The following is a 20,115-nucleotide window of genomic DNA, read 5'->3' as shown; positions in this document are numbered from 1 at the left end:
TCGTGGCAGGAAGCAGGACCCCTCTTTTGCGTGCCCGTGCCACCCTGTATAAACCCTATATAGTATACCCTAGAGTCTAGGGCCTAGACACCCTCCCCCCCCCCCCCCCCCCATAAAGCCTACCTCCTTCCAACCCCCTTTCCCTCTTAGGGCACTAAATAGCCCCAGGTAATACCCTGTCCCCCTTCCCCAAGCAGAATGTGGCCAGGCACACATGCGTACACACACAGACATACATGCACACACACAGAAAAACATGCACACACACATACACACACAGACACACATGACACATGTACACAGACACTCATGCACACACACAGACACACGAAACATGCACACAGACACACGTACACAGTCACTCATGCACACACACAGACACACATGACACATGCACACACAGACACTCATACACACACACAGACACTCATATACACACACACACGTACACAGACACTCATGCACACACACAGATACACATGACACATGCGCGCGCACACACACACAAACATGTACACAGACACTCATGCACACACACATGACACGTGCACACACAGACACTCATGCATACGCATACACACACACACACACACACACACACACACACACTTATGCACACACACAGACACACATGACACGTCACGTGCACACACAGAACAGCCCCCCCCCCCCCCCCCCCCCCATTTAAGCAGATAGAAAGGAGAAAAATAAATACATCACCAAACACTTGTGTCGCAGGTATCACTCTGTCACAAGCCCTTTCCAGCTGGGGCTGCAGCACTAAAAGGACTGACCTGCCGAGGGAGAAAGCAGCTGCTTCCCCACACGTGGTTGCAATGCCGGGCACCTGCAGCACGCAGCAGAGAAGTTATTCGGCCAGCGCGGGCTTCCCCCTTACCATGCCTTTGATTCCCGGCAGCAGCCGCAGCACGTACATTTTTACAGAAGCGACCAGCGCGTTCTCCCCCGTGGCCGCTTCATGCCCACACACACTATGCAGTGCACAGCAGTCCAAGGGCAAATCAACAGCCGCCGCAGACATTCGTCCAACTAGTGGGACCCAATCACGCTGAGAGCGACGGGAGAGCAAGCGGACCAGGGCAGGAATGATTAATATTGCACTCCCATGCTGCTGAGTTGGGCGGGAAAGCAAAAGGACCAGGGCAGGCATGATTAACATTGCGCTCTAATGCAGCCGAGATGGCGAGCGGGCCAGGGCAGGCATGATCGGCTGATGTTAAGGGGAGAACCGATCACACGGAGCGGACGGGAGAGCGACCCGGCCTGGGCAAGCATGAATTACATTGCGCTCCCATGCGGCTGATGAGGGGAGACTCGATCACGTGGAGCGGGCGGGAGAGCGAACCGGCTAGGACAGGGATGAGTCACACTGCGCTCCCCAGTATTCCCTCACATAAAGGAGCCGCCTCTGACCTTTAAGGCGCCTGTAGGCACGTGCCTACAGTGCCTTATGGTAAATCCGGCCCTGGGCACATGGTGGAGAGGTGAGCTGCTTCCACACTCACCATGGGCTTGGGGGGGGGGGGCACAGTACATAGAGCCAGAGGTCCATCAGGTTCATTGATCGTCGTCATATTGAACGCCCTCACTGCAGAACACTTGGCTGAGTCCTTTCAGGCAAGACCTTTCCTGTCAGGGCCAAGAATGAGGGGCAGCCCATCCTGACAGGGGGACTTGTAAGTATTAGGAGCCCATGATACACACATTGTCACGTGTTTATCAATTTTCAGTTCAGTTATGCAGGCTGGTATAGCCAGGACGGCGGAGCCAGACAACATGGGGCTATGCTGCCTGAACAATACCATCCTGTATGGTCTATGACATGAGGTTTTAATGGATAGCCGAAGTGACATGTGACATGATAAGATAGACATGTGTATGTACAGTGCCTACTGTCTAGCATATAAATAACTATGCTGTGTTCCTTTTTTTTTTCTTTCTCTGCCTGAGAGAGTTAAATATCAGGTATGTAAATGGCTGACTCAGTCCTGACTCAGACAGGAAGTGACTACAGGGTGACCCTCACTGATAAGAAATTCCAACTATAAAGCACTTTCCTAGCAAAAAATGGCTTCTGAGAGCAAGAAAGAGGTAAAAAAAGGGGAATTTCTTATCAGTGAGGGTCACACTGTTGTCACTTCCTGTCGGATTCAGGACTGAGTCAGCCACTTACATACCTGATATTTAACTCTTTCAGGCAGAGAAAGAAAAAAAGGATCACAGCATAGTTATTTGTGTGCTAGGCACTGTACATACAAATGTCTATCTCATCATGTCACATGTCACTTCGGGTATCCTTTAAAGATATCAAGAATGGGAAAATCCCTGGGTACTCAGAGGCAGAGCTTGCAGGGAAGCTGTGCATGGGAAATACAGAAAGCCATGTGAATAATTTGATGGGATAAAAGTCCAAGTATCTCCCTCTGCAGGAAGTGATGTCATTGATCACAGGACTGCACAGGGGAGGTATTGCTACATCCATATTGTATCCATCAAACACACAACACACACAGCTTCCCTCTGTTCTCTGCACCTTTCAGTATTCTGAAATGGTGGAAAAGGGGTAGCATTGCTTAAGTGTGTCTGTAGTCAGTCACACAATGATCGCATCTGTTGGGAAGAGGGGAAGGGGTGGCTAATTTGAAATAATCATACTAATTGGGCTGATTTGTAATGATGGTTGTGAAGGAACAGTTTTGCACCTTAAATTCTTCCGGTTTCTGTTTGTGAATGTTTGCCAATGTCTTCCCAATGCTGAAATCCATTGACTTTATTTATCCCGTATCTACAGATCGTCAGCTCTTGGAACCATGAAAGGAGACTCCGGAGGATCGGGATGTTGCTGCTTAAGTATATTTCTCATTTTAGGAAATTGTGTCATTGCGGTAAGCAAAAAACATTTCACATCATTTCACTTTAAAAACTGAAGTATTTGAGACAATATTGGCTAGGGCTAAGGGCAGCAGGTCTAACGCAAACCTGAACTGCCAATTATAGCAAAAGATAATAGGCCTGATTTAATCTACTTTTTCTTCTAAGTTTCTCCTAGGAGATAATTTTTCATCTTTTGTTTAACCAGTTAACGGCAAACTGACTTATTAAAACGTCCTGTTTGAGCCTGTTAACGGCAACAGGATACATACATATTCCACATAAAATATTGTCGCCATAAATTGTGAAAGGGACATAATTTAAACGGTTTAATAATCGGGACAACTGGGCAAATAAAATGTGCCAGTTTTATCCACAGGAGAACGATTAATTTTAACACTATAATGGCTGAAAACTAAGAAATAATGCATTTTTTCCATTATTTTCTTATTTTTCCTGTTAAAACGCATTTAGAGTTAAAAAATTCTTAGCAAAATGTACTACTCACAGAAAGCCTAATTGGTGGCGAAAAAAACGAGTTATAGATCATTTTGTTGTAATAAGTAGTAATAAAGTTATTAGGGAATAAAAGGAAGGAGCACTGACAGGTGAAAATTGCTCTGGTCCGTTAGGATAAAAACCACTTGGGGATGAACTGGTTAAAATAAATTTTCAGCACTCTGCAACTGAAAATGTACCAAAAAGTAGGCGAAAAAGTCCTGTCAAATTTTCTTGTTTGCAGGTGGCTTAGAAAGTGGTTTATTAATAAGATGTGGAAATATCTCCCAGGAGAAAACTTAGGAGAAAAATTGAATTGGATCGTGCCCAATGAGTTGTATGTGTATTAGTAATGGAATATAGAACTGTCCTCGTATCTCATATTCTTATTATCACTTTAGGAGTTATACTGTGAATATGAATTGTGCACAGCAGCCATGTCAGGGTGACCTAATACCTGATTCATTCAGCTCACAACAAAAAGTGACAATTAGTTTTGGAGCTCAAGATAATTCTCTCGCTATCAGCATTGTTTGCACAGCCAGATAAATGTGTCGATGCTTCCTTCTCCATTATCTGACAAGACAAACACAGTAACCTTATATACAGCTTACTGATCTTCCTCCTCTTTGTACCCCCAGATTGCTGGCCTTGCCCTGTCAGCTGAGTGCATCTATTTTGTAACGGATCAGGATCACGTCCGCCCATTACTGGTTGCCTTGGGGAATACGGACCTGTATGCAGCAGCTTGGATTGGCATCTTTACTGGGTTTGCTTTCTTCCTGCTTGCGATCTTTGGAATTGTTGGCGTCATAAGATGCTGCAGGTGGATGTTAATGGTGGTAAGCGTTTTTATATTTGGTATTCGTCATTATTTGTTCAGAAGTAACCTATGAGATCTTTGATTGATATTTGTACAGTAAATCCAATATTTTTCTGACAACCACTACATCAAAATAGGGGTGTTATCAGTAGGGATGCTCAAATCCGAATTCGGGTGAGTACGGATAGTTGCTATCCGGATTTCACCCTGTAAACCTGTGTGCGTCAAGCTTGCCTGTCTGACGTGTTCTTCAGTCCGCCCCTCGGCCCCTCCCACGATGCGGTCCACGCGCATCACGTAACTACAAACACTTCCTCCTTCAAGCGGGAAGGAGGAAGTGTTTGTACTCACGTGACCGCGGCTTGGAACGCATTATGGGAGGCGCCAAGGGACGGACCGAAGAAGACGTCAGACAGGTAAGCTTGACCCCGCCCATCCCGCACAACTATCTGGATTCACCCGAATTCGGATTTGAGCATCCCTGGTTATCAGAAGCTAAAGGAAGGCCCTAGTTTGAACCTCTGAAACCCATGAGGACAGGTCCTATTTTACGTCACAAGATCCTATAGGTACAGATCTCTTGGCACCCTAGACTCCGCCCTCCATGAACCTACAAACCCCCGTTGCACTACGTGACAAGCGAGCTGGCTGGTCCAGCTCTCACTTCTCCCTTAGGTAGTCACAGGTGCCCCTTAGTATTAGATAGCCAGAGATACCCTCAGTATTAAGTTGCATGGGGAGGCACTTGAGGAGCAGAGTGAGCCCTTCTTTCCATCATCAGGCGCCTGTAGGCACGTACCTACAGTGCCTTATGGTAAATCTGGCCCTGATCTGAGGAGTTCAAGATGTCTCTACAAACTCTTTACTGACTATACAGTTATCATACTTTCACTTAACTCCAAGTAATATTATTTCAGTTACATTCAGCCTGTACTGGAAGTTGCCATCTTGTATAATAATGTCATATCCAGTTCAGTCAGTAAGCACAGCACTACTGCTATTTCCCTGAATAAATGTGTCCTACTGATTTACCTTGCATACAGAAGGTCTCTGTCATTAAAAAAAAGGAATTATTTTTTAGAACTTATCATAATGTGGTTGATCTATTTGAGAGGAAGAGAAATTTTGACTGGCGACCGGACCTCTGTCGCAAAAAAAAATTAAAATTTAAAATACATTTGTACACATACATACTGTATAAGAAGTGCATTTCTCCCAGAGTACAATGAGCTATCAATTATTTTTCTGCTATGTTGCTGTCACTTACAGAAAATAGTAAAAGTCTGACCGAACTGACATGCTTTCAACTAGTCCATTTCCTCATGGGGATTCTCAGTATTTTCTTCATTCTTTACAAAAGCACTCCCTGGAAAGGATCTATACAGAGATGTGAGTCAGCCTCCCTACCCACTTGCACACTATTTTGGCAGTTAAGACAGACCAACTGCCGCTCAGTGCTCTTGAAAATAAAGAAAACCCTGAGGATCCCCCAGGAGGGGATGGACTGGTCCAAAACCTGTCAGTTCTGTCATATTTTACTATCTACTGTAAGTGACAGGCAACATAGGAGACAAGTAATTTATAGCTCATTTTACTCTGGGGCACATGTATGTGTTATGTACAGCATATGTATACATACAAATTTTAAATGTTACCATTTTTTGAGATAGTGATCCTTTAAGTAGCTTGGAGGCCAGGGGCGATTGGCCTGTTTGTCCCCATGGAAGCTGCAAGAACTGGTCACAGTAAACAAAGTATTCAAATGTATCTTTTTCCCTGTAGAGTGTTTACTGCATGGAAAGTAATACTGCATTACTGCTACTAATGGAAAGCACACACACACAAAAAAAAAGAGATACTTACCTAAGGAGAGGGAAGGGCCTTCCCATTCCTCTCAAGATTCCCGCGTTCCACCGCTGGCTCCCCGGTTTGAATCCCCTGCCGCTGGAGATTTTGGAAGTCTTTGGGAGCCTGAGTGCTCCTGAAGACGGGCAGCTCTGTACTGTGCATGCGTGAAGGTGTGAGAGAGCGTGCTTGCGCATGCGCAGTACAGAGTGGCCCATCTTCCGAAGCCTCCTGCAGCGGCAGATAGCAGTATTCCACTGTTCCACCGGAGCCAGCGGTGGAGCGTTGGGACCAGGAGAGGAACGGGAAGGCTCTAAAGGACTCAGAGACGTCCCTCTCTTATGTAATAATTTGTTTGTTTGGATTTGTATGGCTTCCCATTGACTTTAAAGAGGAACTCCAGTGAGAATAATGTAATAAAAAAAAGTGCTTAATTTTTACAATAATTATGTATAAATGATTTAGTCAGTGTTTGCCCGTTGTAAAATCTTTCCTCTCCCTGATTTACATTCTAACATTTATCACATGGTGACATTTTTACTGCTGGCAGTTGATGTAGCTGCTGCTTTCTTTTTTGGCAGTTAGAATCAGCTGTTTCCCACAATGCAACGAGGTTCACAGACAGGAAACTGCCAGGACCATGGTCCTCACAGTTTCCTGTTGGAGGAGTTTTACCACAATATCAGCCATATAGAGCCCCCTGATGATCCGTTTGTGAAAAGGAAAAGATTTCTCATGTAAAAGGGGGAATCAGCTACTGATTGGGATGAAGTTCAATTCTTGGTTACGATTTCTCTTTAATATTGATTACAAACACTTTTTTTGCTGTACTGCTACAAAGGTCCAGGAAAGCGTTACCAGCGCAGATACTTTACATAAGGAAACAGATCTTGGTACTCTGTTTCTGATTTTCTTTCTGGCCATTGCTGGCTTTGACTAAAGTTAAAAATGTGCCCTGCGTCCCATTGCCCTGTAGCCACGCAGGGGACGGCTGTGTCGGCCTGGAGGGAGTTTTTGCATCATTTGGAAATTGTAGAAAGCCATCACAATTTTTTCTATTGAAACTTCCGTTTACTGTCGCTGTCAGGAGTCAGGACTGATCTGTGCTGATAAGAATTGTGGAATAAGAATGCATACGTCTTTATTAACAGATCTTTTACATTCTTTTTCTATTTCAGTATATAATCCTGATGTTAGTTGTGTACTGCTTCGAAGCAGCTTCTGCAATTACAGCGACGACACAGCGAGACTATGTGAGTATAATTTCAGACTACTCGGGGGTGGGGCTTGCCCGGCAGAATATAAGCCTTTAAGGATTCCAGGAGTGATTATCACCGCTTGTCACTTTGCTTCTGTGTGTCATTTTGGTAAGGGAGGATCAGCTGGTGTCAGTCATACCAGTATTGGTTCTATTATCTAATTTTGGTGTTGAGAGGAAGTTAGGGTGGGGGTATGTCAGGGGTTGGATTAAGATGTAACGGGGTCCTAGGCAACATAGTAGAGTTGCCACCACCCCCTTTGTGGTCCAGTTGGTCATCTGAAGTGTAGAGAGGTCAATATCCTGTCCTAAATAATAAACGTATCCATTGTAACGTACCCCGATGTAGCCTGAGAACTTTACTTTTAATCCCAGTTATTATTATTTAGTATTTATATAGCGCCAACATCTTTCTCAGCACTTTACAGGGTACATAGCCATGTCACTGACTGTCCTCAGCGGAGCTCACAATCTAATCCTACCATAGTCATAGTCTAATATCCTACCATATTATTATTATGTATTTATATAGCACTGACATCTTCTGCAGCACATTACAGAGTACATAGTCATGCCACTGACTGTCCTCAGAGGCGTTCACAATCTAATCCCTACCATAGCCATAGTCTAATATCCTACCATATTATTATTATGTATTTATATAGCACTGACATCTTCTGCAGCACTTTACAGAGTACATAGTCATGTCACTGACTGTCCTCAGAGCTCACAATCTAATCCTATCTAATCCTATAATAGTCATATATCCACACAGCGTACACAGTTTTGATTGGCCAATGACTGGTCAATTTTACCCAGTAGGGAGAATTGGCAGCGTATCCAAAACCAGGCTGCATCTGAATGACTTGACAGCAAGAAGGTTTTGCAGAGCCTCTTAAAGGCATAAATTCACCCAACCGCATCTGAAACAGGTGCTACAATTACACTTATAGAGAATGTTAGCTTCCAAAACACTTTGCATGCTAAAAAAAAAATCATACTAGACCCTTCCACCGCAGTGAGGTCATCCTATTCGGAAGGGGCCCTAACCTCTATTTTAAACAACCAGAAAACGACATGCAAACATTTGTATCAATGGTAGCTTTTGAAGATATCTTTTATAAGGTTTGTTTTGGGGGGTTTTTTTTTGGTTTTTTTTTCTGTAGCTACCGCATACTATGCTATGTTTATCATGCAATAAACTTTCTCGGTAAACTAGATTGGCCAATCAAGATTGGATGTGTGTACTCTAACACGGGTGTGTTTTGTTCCTACAGTTCACATCAAACTTATTCCTCCAGCAAATGCTGAGCTATTATCAGAACAACACCCCTGGTGACACCACCCAGCAAGAAAAAGTACGAGAAGTAACCGAGACATGGAATTATGTCATGCTAAAGGTAATGTTCTGAGACAATCTGCTATATCTGTATTTGAACAGAATTTTCCTCCACTAAAGCCAACCTCTGCATATTCTACATGACTAAATAACATTGTTTTACCATTGCACGGTGTTATCTAACTTTGTTGGCTGGAGCTGCTGAACTTGTTGCCTCTGCTCTATGGGTGCAGCCATCTTGCTTCCTGGAAATGACCTCACCTGCAGGGCTGTAACTAAGTGACATCAATCTATTGGGCTCTATTTCTGCTTCTGCAGCCCTCCTTCCTTAAGGGACACATGTGACATGATATAGACATGTGTATGTATAGTGTCAAGCACCCAAGTAACTAGGCTGTGTTCCTTTTTGTTTTCTTTCTCTGCCTGAAAGAGTTAAAAATCAAGCATGCAAGCGACAGTTTCTGTCCAGGTCGGACTATAGCGTAACCCTCGCAGATAAGGAATTACAGCCATAAAACACTTTCCTGGAAGAAAATGGCTTTTAATAGTAGGAAAGAGATACACAAAGGGTCAATAGTTCATAGATTTTAGCTCTGGCATACTTCAAAGAATGTGTCTTGGAGCAGAGACAATGAAACACTAAAAACTTAAAAAATAGATTTAAAAATAAAAAAAACTGTGAGATATCTAAAATAAAGTCATTTTTAAGGGAAAGGAAGATAGATACAATTTTTTATCTTTTTTTAGTTTATTTTCACCTGGTGTTTTCTTTAAGAGAGCCAATAAGATGCTAGTATTTTCACCTCTCATTCAAACTGAATGCATTGCAGATTGCATGCATGCTTGGAATTATTGGATAATAACTTCACCAGCACACATGAATATCAGTAAGGTTAGCATGTTGGCAATAATTAATCAGACATATTTATTAAGTAGAGTGTCGGCTGATGTAATTCAAGGTTGCTTGGATATCTGTGAGGACAACTTACCAGCAGGGTCAGATTGCTACAATGGCAACCTAGGTCTGGACCTAGCACAGCTGCTGTTCAAGGGCGTGGTAGGACAAGGAAGAGGGGCTACTGTACATGGATATTACACATGATAGAGGGGGGAGGCGTTTGCAGCAAATTCAAGTGTTGGTTATATACACAAATGCACATGGAGTGGAAGGGGGGCAGCTGGCTACTGTACATGTCAGAGGAGTTAGCCTGAAGCCTTGAGCGTAAGAGGCGTCACGCAACTGGGGGAATGGGGAAAAGAATGGTCTTGGCCAGCGATCCGTCGGGCTGATCGATGGTTGAGGCGTCGAGGGGCATCAGGAGCTTCTGTTCAAACACTAGATTCTCTGCATGGGGCGTTCGTTATTGCCCTCCTTGGCCGAGTTCCATCTAGTGTGTGTACCAGGCTTAAAGGATCGAAAAAAAATATTAATATATGCTTACAATGTAAATGTCTTGGGTACAGACAAACTACCCTCTACAAGGTGGCTTCAAACACATTCCATTTACAACTGCAAAAAATGTGTTCCATTCTGTACACATTTGTGTTTAAAAGCCCCTGTAGTGGACCACTGCCGCCCATGTGGTAGGGTCTAGCAAGGCAGGAGGGATGTGGCAGTGGCGGGAGGAGGCGTGGTAAGGGCAGGACTGGGTGTGGCTGAGGCACTGAACCAGGAAGTCCAGCCAAAGACCTTCACTGATGAAGACGCTATGGAGTTACATAGCCACAGGAAGAGCAGGAATCTGCATCCGTAATATACTGTAACTCGTTGTACAGAAGCCAAAACTTTTCCAATTGAACATTTGTTAGTGGAGTATAAACTATAAACAAAACCTATTAAAACTGGCAAATCCAATTACAAGGATATTACAATAGCCCATAAATGTAAGCTCCGATGAGTACAGCCTCCATTATCCGTTAATCTCAAAGTGCTAATAAAAGTACCAATAAAGTTTATAACAATTACCCCTGCCGAGGTATGAGCGGATAAATAATTGTTTATGTACTTCTGAATATGTCACGGAGACCTATCGTAATATCAATAGTATCTACTACACAGTCAAATCCTCTTAAAAAAAATGTCTTCAAATTGATTCCAGACAGCAGTAGAGGTTGTGCAGAATATAATGTTTCACATTAATTGGATAGGTGAAATGAGTTTAACATTGAAAGCCCAGTTAAACTCAAAACTTAACAAGGCAAATTGTAATAGCAATCATGTTGAAAAATGAATATAAACAGAATAGAAGCAAAAGAGTAGACACAATACTCGCCTTCATGTGCCATATGTACCTGGAGCTGCAGTACAACTTACTTTCTTTCTTCTCTGGACTTAAAGGGGTTCTTTCGCGTAAAAAGTAGGCAGTTAAAAAATGTGACCGATGACAGGTTTTGGGCCAGTCCATCTTTTTAAAGCTGGCCACTAACGGTCCAATTTCTAGCGAAAAATCGTTCGAGCGATCAGAAATTCTGATCGGATTGGTTGTAAATAATCTCCATTGGTGGACACAATTGATTATGAACGAGTGAAAAAAATGCCGCCCGAATGAAATTTCGTCGAACGAAAATTTGGATTTTCTTGGTGGTCGTGATAGGTAGGAAGCAATGATTGGTTAGTTGATGGTGTAGTGAACGATTTTTTTCACTCGTTCATAATCGATTGTGTCCACCAATGGAGATTATTTACAACCAATCCGATCAGAATTTCTGATCGCTCTAACGATTTTTCGCTAGAAATTGGACCGTTAGTGGCCAGCTTTAGGGGGATTCTCTGGGCTTTCTTTGTTTTCAACAGCATTTCCTGAACAGCAGTTTAACTGCCAAAATAGCAAGATACCATCCGGCCTCCCTAATCACTTGCACACTATTATGTCAGTTAGATTTTGCAACTGTTGTTCAGGAAATGCTGTTGAAAACAAAGAAAGCCCTGAGAATCCCCCTTAAAAAGATGGACTGGCCCAAAACCTGTCATCTGTCACATTTTTTAACTGCCTACTTTTTTTCGCGAAAGAACCCCTCTAACTGTTGGGCATGTCAGCAGGGGCGTATGTCCCCCAGCGCAGTGATTTAGGGGCACTCGGCGGCTGCCTGCGGTCGCTGGCAGCCTCTCTACCATGATACACAGAATGAACAATTGTCTTTTGTCCTCTTCCACCCTGCCCCACCAGTGAAACTAGATACAGCAGTGGGGGGTACTGGGAGAAGCCCCGCTCCTTGCCTGAAATAATCCCGCCCCCCACAGGAGAAATTGAGCTAAGGAGAATGAGTGGATGGCAGGTAGAGCCGTTGGGAGTGTGGACAGCGCTGTCTACCCATGTAAAGGAAAGCTACTGTGCATGCGGCAGCCATTAGTTCTGGGTCAACTGTCTTGACTAGACCATCTGGAGGGCACAGGCGGTCAAAGGAAGGCATTACAAGCACCGCAGGACTACCACGGGGAAGGGGGCGCTAAACCGGTCTTTATCCCCAGGCGCTGAAAACCCTAGCTACGCCTCTGCATGTCAGTCAGGTGTGATCATGTGTAATGCTGACTGCATTTCCCAGGATCCCAGCCTCACAGTAGAAACCATCAGGGAGCATGACGTTGAAGTTCGCAGGAAGTAGGTGTCGCTAAGAATGGCATATGAATAGTTTGCATTATATACCTAAGTACTGCGTACAAAAGGATTTCAGTTTTGGTTCATTCGTAGACATGCTGGAAGAAATAATATTACTTTGTGTATGACGTTTGGTGACCTGATTCCAGATAAATACGAATTTGATCATGTGACTTGGTGGAGTGGTAATAATTCTTCTCCTTTGCACTTTACAGAGGCATTGTTGCGGTGTGAATGGCCCCCAGGACTGGCAGAATTACACCTCGGCGTTCCGCGCATATAATCCTGACCCCACCTATCCTTGGCCTACGCAGTGCTGTACCACGACCGACATCGCAGGAACACCCGTAGACATTGTAGGGTGCAGAATGGGCGTCCCGGGATACCTGAATTACCAGGTAAGAAAGTCTTCATCTGTAAAGTCCACCTTTGTTTTCATAAGTACAGTGTACAAATTTCAGAGGTATCGTTTAATGGAGAGAGCTTCACCAAGCGGTGAAACGTGGGCAAGAAGCTATTAGTTGGGGAAGACTTTTTTCAGCCAATTGCTTTGTTCTAGGGTGCTGCCTAGTGCCTACGTTCCCCTTCCTCTCACCACTGGAACATACGCTCTGCACAGCTGAGCTCAAGGGCGTATTTATAGGGAGCAGGCCCAGTAATCACAAGTGGCCCAGCCCCAGAGGTGTGGGGGGTCACAACTACTAACCTTCGCTTCCTCTGATAAAGCGATCCATCCTTCAGATCAGGTGTTTATGTGGCTACACTTGCTATGGGTGTGAAGATCATGATGGCCACACTTGTTTAAAGAGAACCCGAGGTGGGGTTCTGGCAATGAAATCCACATACAGAGGCTGGGTCTGCCTATAGAGCCCAGCCTCTGTTGCTATCCAGATCCCCCCTAAGCCCCCCTGCGCTCTGCGACCACGCTGTGTGGGCTGTGTTTACCTCTGTATTGTCAGTCTCGGCGCTCCCCCCACCTCCTGCATAGCTCCGGTCCCAGCCCACGTCCCTTCCCTCCAATCAGCAGGGAGGGAAGGGACGTGGGTGGGGACCGGAGCTCTGCAGGAGGCGGGGGAGCGCCGAGACTGACAGGACAAAGGTAAACACAGCCCGCTGCGACATGCCGCGTGTCCACAGCACGGCTGTAATTTATGAGGATCGCAGAGTGCAGGGGGGGGGGCTTAGGGGGGATCTGGATAGCAACAGAGGCTGGGCAGTATAGGCAGACCCAGCCTCTGTATGCAGATTTCATTGTTAGAACCCCACCTCGGGTTCTCTTTAATGACTTTTGTGATGTAATATTTCATGCCAACACTGTTAATCAGTGTAGTCACTTGAAGCTCAACCCACTTGTATGTTATAGATGTCACTGTTGTGTTTTATAAGCATTTTACCCATCATTTTTGTTGATGTTGTGCATTTAAAAGCTGGAGGGAAAAAAAACCTGCGTGACAACGCCCCTCCCCCCAAGACTTTTCTCCTGTCGGACTCAAAGAGCTTGTAAGGCAGCCACTATAGCACACTCAGTGGCAGTGTTATGGAGTCTTGCCCAAGAACTCCTTACTGAATAGGTGCTGGCTTACTGAATAGGAAGAGTCAAGGATCAAGCACAGGTCTCCTGTGTCACAGGTAGAGTACTTAGCCATTACACTATTCAGTGGAAATGCAACAAAGCAATTGGATGAAAAAAAAGTTAAAGGGCCAATGAGCATAAAGCTCCACCTCCAGCACAATCCAAGTCCACATGGACCATAATATTAGGGGTATTCTGCAAATGGGGGAGGGCAAAACACCCTTGAGTTTATTTTATAGACAAGGGGCACACCCTCACCTCCAGTGGGGAAATATTGTGGTGGGGGAGGGTGAATTATCAAATACCAGTTTTTCAAAATACCGTAAGAAGATCAATTGAAAACCTTTTCTTTTGTACTTCGTCTGTACTAATCTGAATTCTTCTGTATTCTATGACTTCTTTTGTCATTTTTATAATTCTGCCTTCATCTGCATTTTTCTTTCTTCATCTGTGCTCTACTCACTTCAGCTCCCCTTTAACTCTGGGTTTAAATAACCCAGTCAGGGCCGGTTCTAATAACAATGGGGCCCCTGGGCAAGATTAACCCCGGGCCCCCCAATAGACACCCCCCCCCCATCAAAAATCGGCAGTAGGGACCCATTGTTGCAGCCAAATTTCCACCCAAGGACCATGAGGCAGGGACTGACACCATCTGGCTCAGCCGAAGACTCTACAGGGGCACCGGGGAACAACAGTTAAGTTGGGGGGAGACACCTTGGGGGCCCTTACAGGCTCTGGAGCCCTAGGGCAATTGCCCCCTTTGCCTCTATGGTAGCGTCGGCCCTGAACCCAGTAATACCATTTCCGCCCAAATGAAGTTTTCTTTCTTCCTCTGTGTGTTCCTGTCTTCTTCTGTCTTGATCCTTATTCTTTTATTTCTTCATGTTTTGCCTTGTTGGTAGAGTTGGGCCGAACCTCCGATTTTAGGTTCGCGAACTTCCGCGGAAGGTTCGGTTCGCGTTAAAGTTCGCGAACCGCAATAGACTTCAATGGGGATGCGAACTTTGAAAAAAAAAAATAATTATGCTGGCCACAAAAGTGATGGAAAAGATGTTTCAAGGGGTCTAACACCTGGAGGGGGGCATGGCGGAGTGGGATACACGCCAAAAGTCCCCGGGAAAAATCTGGATTTGACGAAAAGCAGCGTTTTAAGGGCAGAAATCACATTGAATGCTAAATGACAGGCCTAAAGTGCTTTAAAACATCTTGCATGTGTATACATCAATCAGGTAGTGTAATTAAGGTACTGCTTCACACTGACACACCAAACTCCACTGAAAAGAACAGGTATGCAGTGGCGGGTTCACAGAACAGGTATGCAGTGGTGGGTTCACAGAACAGGTATGCAGTGGCAGCAGGATCACTGAACAGGTATGCAGTGGTGGGTGGGTTCACAGAACAGGTATGCAGTGGCAGCAGGATCACTGAACAGGTATGCAGTGGTGGGTGGGTTCACAGAACAGGTATGCAGTGGTGGGTTCACAGAACAGGTATGCAGTGGCAGGATCACTGAACAGGTATGCAGTGGTGGTGGGTGGGTTCACAGAACAAGTATGCACTGGCAGGATCACTGAACAGGTATGCAGTGGTGGGTGGGTTCACAGAACAGGTATGCAGTGGCAGCAGGATCACTGAACAGGTATGCAGTGGCAGGATCACTGAACAGGTATGCAGTGGTGGTGGGTGGGTTCACAGAACAGGTATGCAGTGGCAGGATCACTGAACAGGTATGCAGTGGCAGGATCACAGTACAGGTATGCAGTGGGCTGAGGGCTCACTGAACAGAACAGGTATGCAGCCAGGAAGAAGTTAAGCCTAACTAATCTTTCCCTATATGAGAGACTGCAGCAGCTCGCCCTACTCTCACTAATGCAGGCACACGAGTGGCCGTAATGGCCGCCGCTGCCTGCCTTATATAAGGGGGGTGGGGCTCCAGGGGCTAGTGTAGCCTAATTGGCTACACTGGGCCTGCTGACTGTGATGTAGAGGGTCAAAGTTGACCCTCAGGTGCATTATGGGGCGAACCGAACTTCTTCCGCAAAACGTTCGCGTGCGGTACCCGCACGCGAACCACCTAAGTTCGCGCGAACCACGTTCGCCGGCGAACCGTTCGGCCCAACTCTACTTGTTGGGCCACATCCTGCCTCGGGGTGAATAGACCAATGTGTAGCCCCAGGGAAGAAGGCGTATACTCTGATGACGAGGTTCCTTATCACTCTTGTGGCAGGAATATTCCCTTCCCTTGTTCCTTACCGGAATACATAATAATCCTGCCTTTTCCCTTTTTTTCAGGGCTGTTATGACTGGATAGTAGGTCCGCTGAATCGCCTAGCCTTCGCTGTTGCCTGGTTCGGGTTCGCTATACTTGTCTTGGTGGTAAGTCAATCATTAACTGTTATGGCCAAGGTCATATTAGCGAAGATGTAGTTCATAATGATGGGCTGCCTGTTAAAATGGAGGCAGAGGCAGGGTATGGACAGACACTAATGAGGTGGGAGGGGGCATAACAAACCAAAAAAGGGTGGCACCACCTCATATTTATTAGCATTTCACTAACCATACCTAAAAGTGATCTCTGAGTCCTTCTAAGTGTAAAAGAATCACCAATCTCAGTCCTTCCATCCAGGGGAGGTAACTTCAACATCATGGCCCCCCTCCTCGGCAAAACTCTGCTGGCCAGGCCCCCATGCAATTTTGATGATTATGACTTACAGCTTATGAAAACCCCAAAATCAAAACCTCAGACCATTAGAATATCACATAGTTACATAGTTATTTGGGTTTAAAAAAGACATACGTCCGTCGAGTTCAACCAGAAAATAAAGTACACACCAGCCTGCTCCCTCATATATCCCTGTTGATCCAGAGGAAGGCGAAAAACCCTTACAAGGCATGGTCCAATTAGCCTCAAAAAGGAAAAATTCCTTCCCCACTCCAGATGGCAAGGAGATAAAATCCCTGGATCAACATCATTAGGCATTACCTAGTAATTGTAGCCATGGATGTCTTTCAATGCAAGGAAAGCATCTAAACCTCCTTTAAATGCAGATATAGAATTGTATAGAATATAATATTGTGAAAAGAAAAGGAAAATAGAAATAATATTGTGAAAATTTTCAGTATTCTAGGCTCAAAGTGTCAGACTTTAATCAGCTAATTCATCCAAACCACCTGCAAAGGGTTCCTATTTCATATATTAGTTATATATTACTAAAATAAATGGACTTTTGCACCATATTCTATTTTTTCGAGTTTCACCTGTATATACGCCATTTGTAAAGACATTTCTATGTTCACCATTCAAAAATCACCATTGTATTTTCTGTTTTCAGTTCATTGTACTTGTTGTGACCATGCTCTACTGGATCCGAATTAAATGTTAAATCCTTTGACCTCCACTGCTCTCTTGAAAGAACCTGTGAAAGATCGACCATCGGGCGACCAATCTGCAAGATCAGCATCAATCTGCCCTCAGATCTGGGACACTTGTAAACTCACTTCTTCTGTCTAATGGAATCTTGACCAAAGGACTTCTATTAGTTTGATAATGGGGAGTAGAAGTTAAACTACGCTCCTCATCAACTCAAAAACGTTATTTTCTGTGCATTCGTATATAGACAATGCCAAACCAACATACCTCTATAATGAATGGAAACTGTCTGGATTTTTTTTGCTTAGTAGAGATGATCAGAAAATTCAACTAAAATGTAAATTAAGGTTCAGGAAGAGGCTGAACCAAACCTTTGCCAAGGCTTATCAGATTTGCAAGTTGAAGATTAATTGTCAGTTTAATTAACTGATTAGCCTTGACAAAGGTCTAATTCAGCCTCCACAAATTCCAGGGTGTTTTTTAACCCAAATTTGCATGTTGTTCGAATTTTCAGATCATCACAAGTCCTCACTAATAAGAGGGAAATTCAGCCATAAATTTGTATTGTCCAAAAAGCTCGACAATTTGCATGCAGATTTAAGGCACATTCTATGCAGTTTGGAAATGGGCCTATAAAATTAGCAGGGAGTATGTTTGACTGGCACAACTTCATACAGCATGCAACATCTGAACGAGTGATTCAAACCTTACTTAATTCTCTCTGTACAATAGATCTGTACTAAAAAACTAGGCAACAAACTGAACTCTTGAGGATTGGAGTTGGACAACCTGGGCTGGTACAATGGTGACAGCAGGCCAACCAACCTTGAGTAGTCCTTTTAGGATTGTATAGAGCTACTGCCTGTTGGTTGTTGGCTTAATTTAACTCGGAAGAATGACTTAGGGTCTGTTTACGTGGATGTGCGTGCATCTGTCAGAGCATAGGGGACTATGGTAGGGGTCTTAGGGTTAGCGGGGTTGGGGGAGGAGTACTGTATTGGAAGCTACAGTGGCCTAGCTGCTGTCCGAACATGAGAAGACAGGTTCAGGCACGCTGAGATGGGAGTTGAGACATTCAGAGAGCGGCAGGAACGCTCGCTGGAGTCAGGTGATAAATAAGTCTGATTTCCTAGTTATGATCATGTGCTAAAGCAAGATGTGATCACAGCAAATCAGAGTTTTACAAATCAAACAGATCACATGCTTCTCCAGGTGTTCTCCTAGACATGACAATCACTAGTTACTAGAATCAAGTAGCCATGTGTCCCCAGATATTAGTTAGGTAGCCTCTGTGCCCCGACATACCAGTATTAGGTTAGGTCCAGATGTCAGTATTTGGTAGCCTTTGTGTCCCCCGATACCAGTATTAGGTAACCTCTAAATATCAGTATTTGGTAGCTCCCTTGCCCCCCTGATACCAGTATTAAGTTAACCCCACATATCAGTTTTAGGTAGCCTCTGTGCCTCCTGATACCAGTATTATGTAGCCACCAAATATCAGTATTGGATAGCCTCTGTGCCCCCAGATACCAATATTAGGTAATGCCCAGATCTCAGTATTTAGTAGCCTTTTTGCTTGCCCCTTCCCCCTGCTGCAGAGTAGCAGCAAGCAGGGCATGGTGGAGTTCACTCATCTGTCCTGCCATCGCACTCCTTTCTTCTGTGTCTCCCTACCACTGTTTCCTGCTTGTATGAACAAAATGGCATCCCTTGCCGGAGAGTCATGGTAGCAGTGATGCAGCGTTTGGTAGTCATGGAGACCAGATGTGCTGACTAGGGATGATTAACGATATGCAAATTCTTCTGAGTTGATGCAAATTTTCTATGCAAATATATGCAGCTTGAAAATGGACCCGTCAATTTAAACCTGGGTTTAAATTGATTGGTCCATTTTCAAATTGCATACATTTGCATAAAAAATTGCATAATTTTGATCATCCCCAGTGCTGACCAGGAAAGCAGTGTCAGGGCAGAGGCATGGCCTCTTGCTCTAGCATGCTGCACTCGCTGTTTATGGAAATACCCAGTGCTGTCCGCACCCCTCTAGTGACATCATTGACCAAAGCTGATCTCATTGGTTGTTGTAATTCACTGCACTTTAAACCTTATGAAATATAGGTTTTTTTTTCTTTGTTTTTGTTTTAATTAACGGCTTATTTGATTGTTTGTTTTGTTTTATTTCATTTTTCACTGTAGATTAAAAGGTGACAAGAATGTGTTATGAAGCTGTGCTTGTTGACCTGTGACCTATGTTAATCTGCTTTTGTTTTCCTGTACTTTACTTTATCATTTAAATCTTAACTTCACCCAAAACTTTTTGGGGGAGTTTTGAATATACTATTAAACAAGGTTAATTACCTCTTATCAGTTTTCAATAGTTTTTTCTTTTATTCATATTAACTATTTCTGCCGTCCAGGCGGCTGCTCTGCTGCGGTGCTGTGCTTCGGCGTGCTCCCGCACGTGATCACCGTGCTGTCCCCTGGTAGTCCTGGCATCAGTGAACGGGAACATGGTTCCTGATCACCGGATCGTCTCCCCAGCAGAAAAACCGAAGTGCTCTTACAAGAGGCTTCAGTCTTTCTGCCCGGAAACATTTCTGCATCCCCCTTGTGCTTTCGCTTAGCGAGAAGCACAAGGAGGGGAACAAAAATTCAAGGTGGCCATCTTGTGGCCAAATAGTAAAACTACATCTACATATTTTTTACATTACAATTTTCACATATAATAAAATAAAAATTAAATGTTTATTTCCCACACCAAAATATTACCCAAATGCAATTTTTAATGGAAAAAAAAAATTGCAATAAAAAAAAAAAAAAAAGACATAAATAGTTACGGACTGAACTTTTTAAATATGCATTTGAAGGGGGTATACTATGAAAAATGTTTAAATTATATGCTTGTAAATAGTGATGGACGC

General features: G+C 44.2%; 1 protein-coding gene across 1 annotated transcript in view; it reads left to right on the top strand.

The window, feature by feature from the left end:
• The first annotated feature begins 1,494 nt into the window (after nucleotides 1-1,494).
• The window catches only part of LOC137545287 (uroplakin-1b-like), a 28,151-nt gene continuing 9,530 nt past the window's right edge, over nucleotides 1,495-20,115 (top strand). The window contains exons 1-7 of the mRNA XM_068266400.1: nucleotides 1,495-1,505; nucleotides 2,813-2,906; nucleotides 4,032-4,232; nucleotides 7,237-7,311; nucleotides 8,594-8,716; nucleotides 12,467-12,649; nucleotides 16,117-16,200. Of these exons, the coding sequence (XP_068122501.1) occupies nucleotides 1,495-1,505; nucleotides 2,813-2,906; nucleotides 4,032-4,232; nucleotides 7,237-7,311; nucleotides 8,594-8,716; nucleotides 12,467-12,649; nucleotides 16,117-16,200 (771 nt within the window). The remainder of the gene's footprint in view (nucleotides 1,506-2,812; nucleotides 2,907-4,031; nucleotides 4,233-7,236; nucleotides 7,312-8,593; nucleotides 8,717-12,466; nucleotides 12,650-16,116; nucleotides 16,201-20,115) is intronic.

The sequence above is a fragment of the Hyperolius riggenbachi genome, chromosome 2 (assembly GCF_040937935.1).
Source record: "Hyperolius riggenbachi isolate aHypRig1 chromosome 2, aHypRig1.pri, whole genome shotgun sequence".
Taxonomy (NCBI): Eukaryota; Metazoa; Chordata; class Amphibia; order Anura; family Hyperoliidae; genus Hyperolius; species Hyperolius riggenbachi.
The sequence above is the reverse complement of the archived record's forward strand: the minus strand, read 5'-3'. Positions and strand labels throughout refer to the sequence as shown.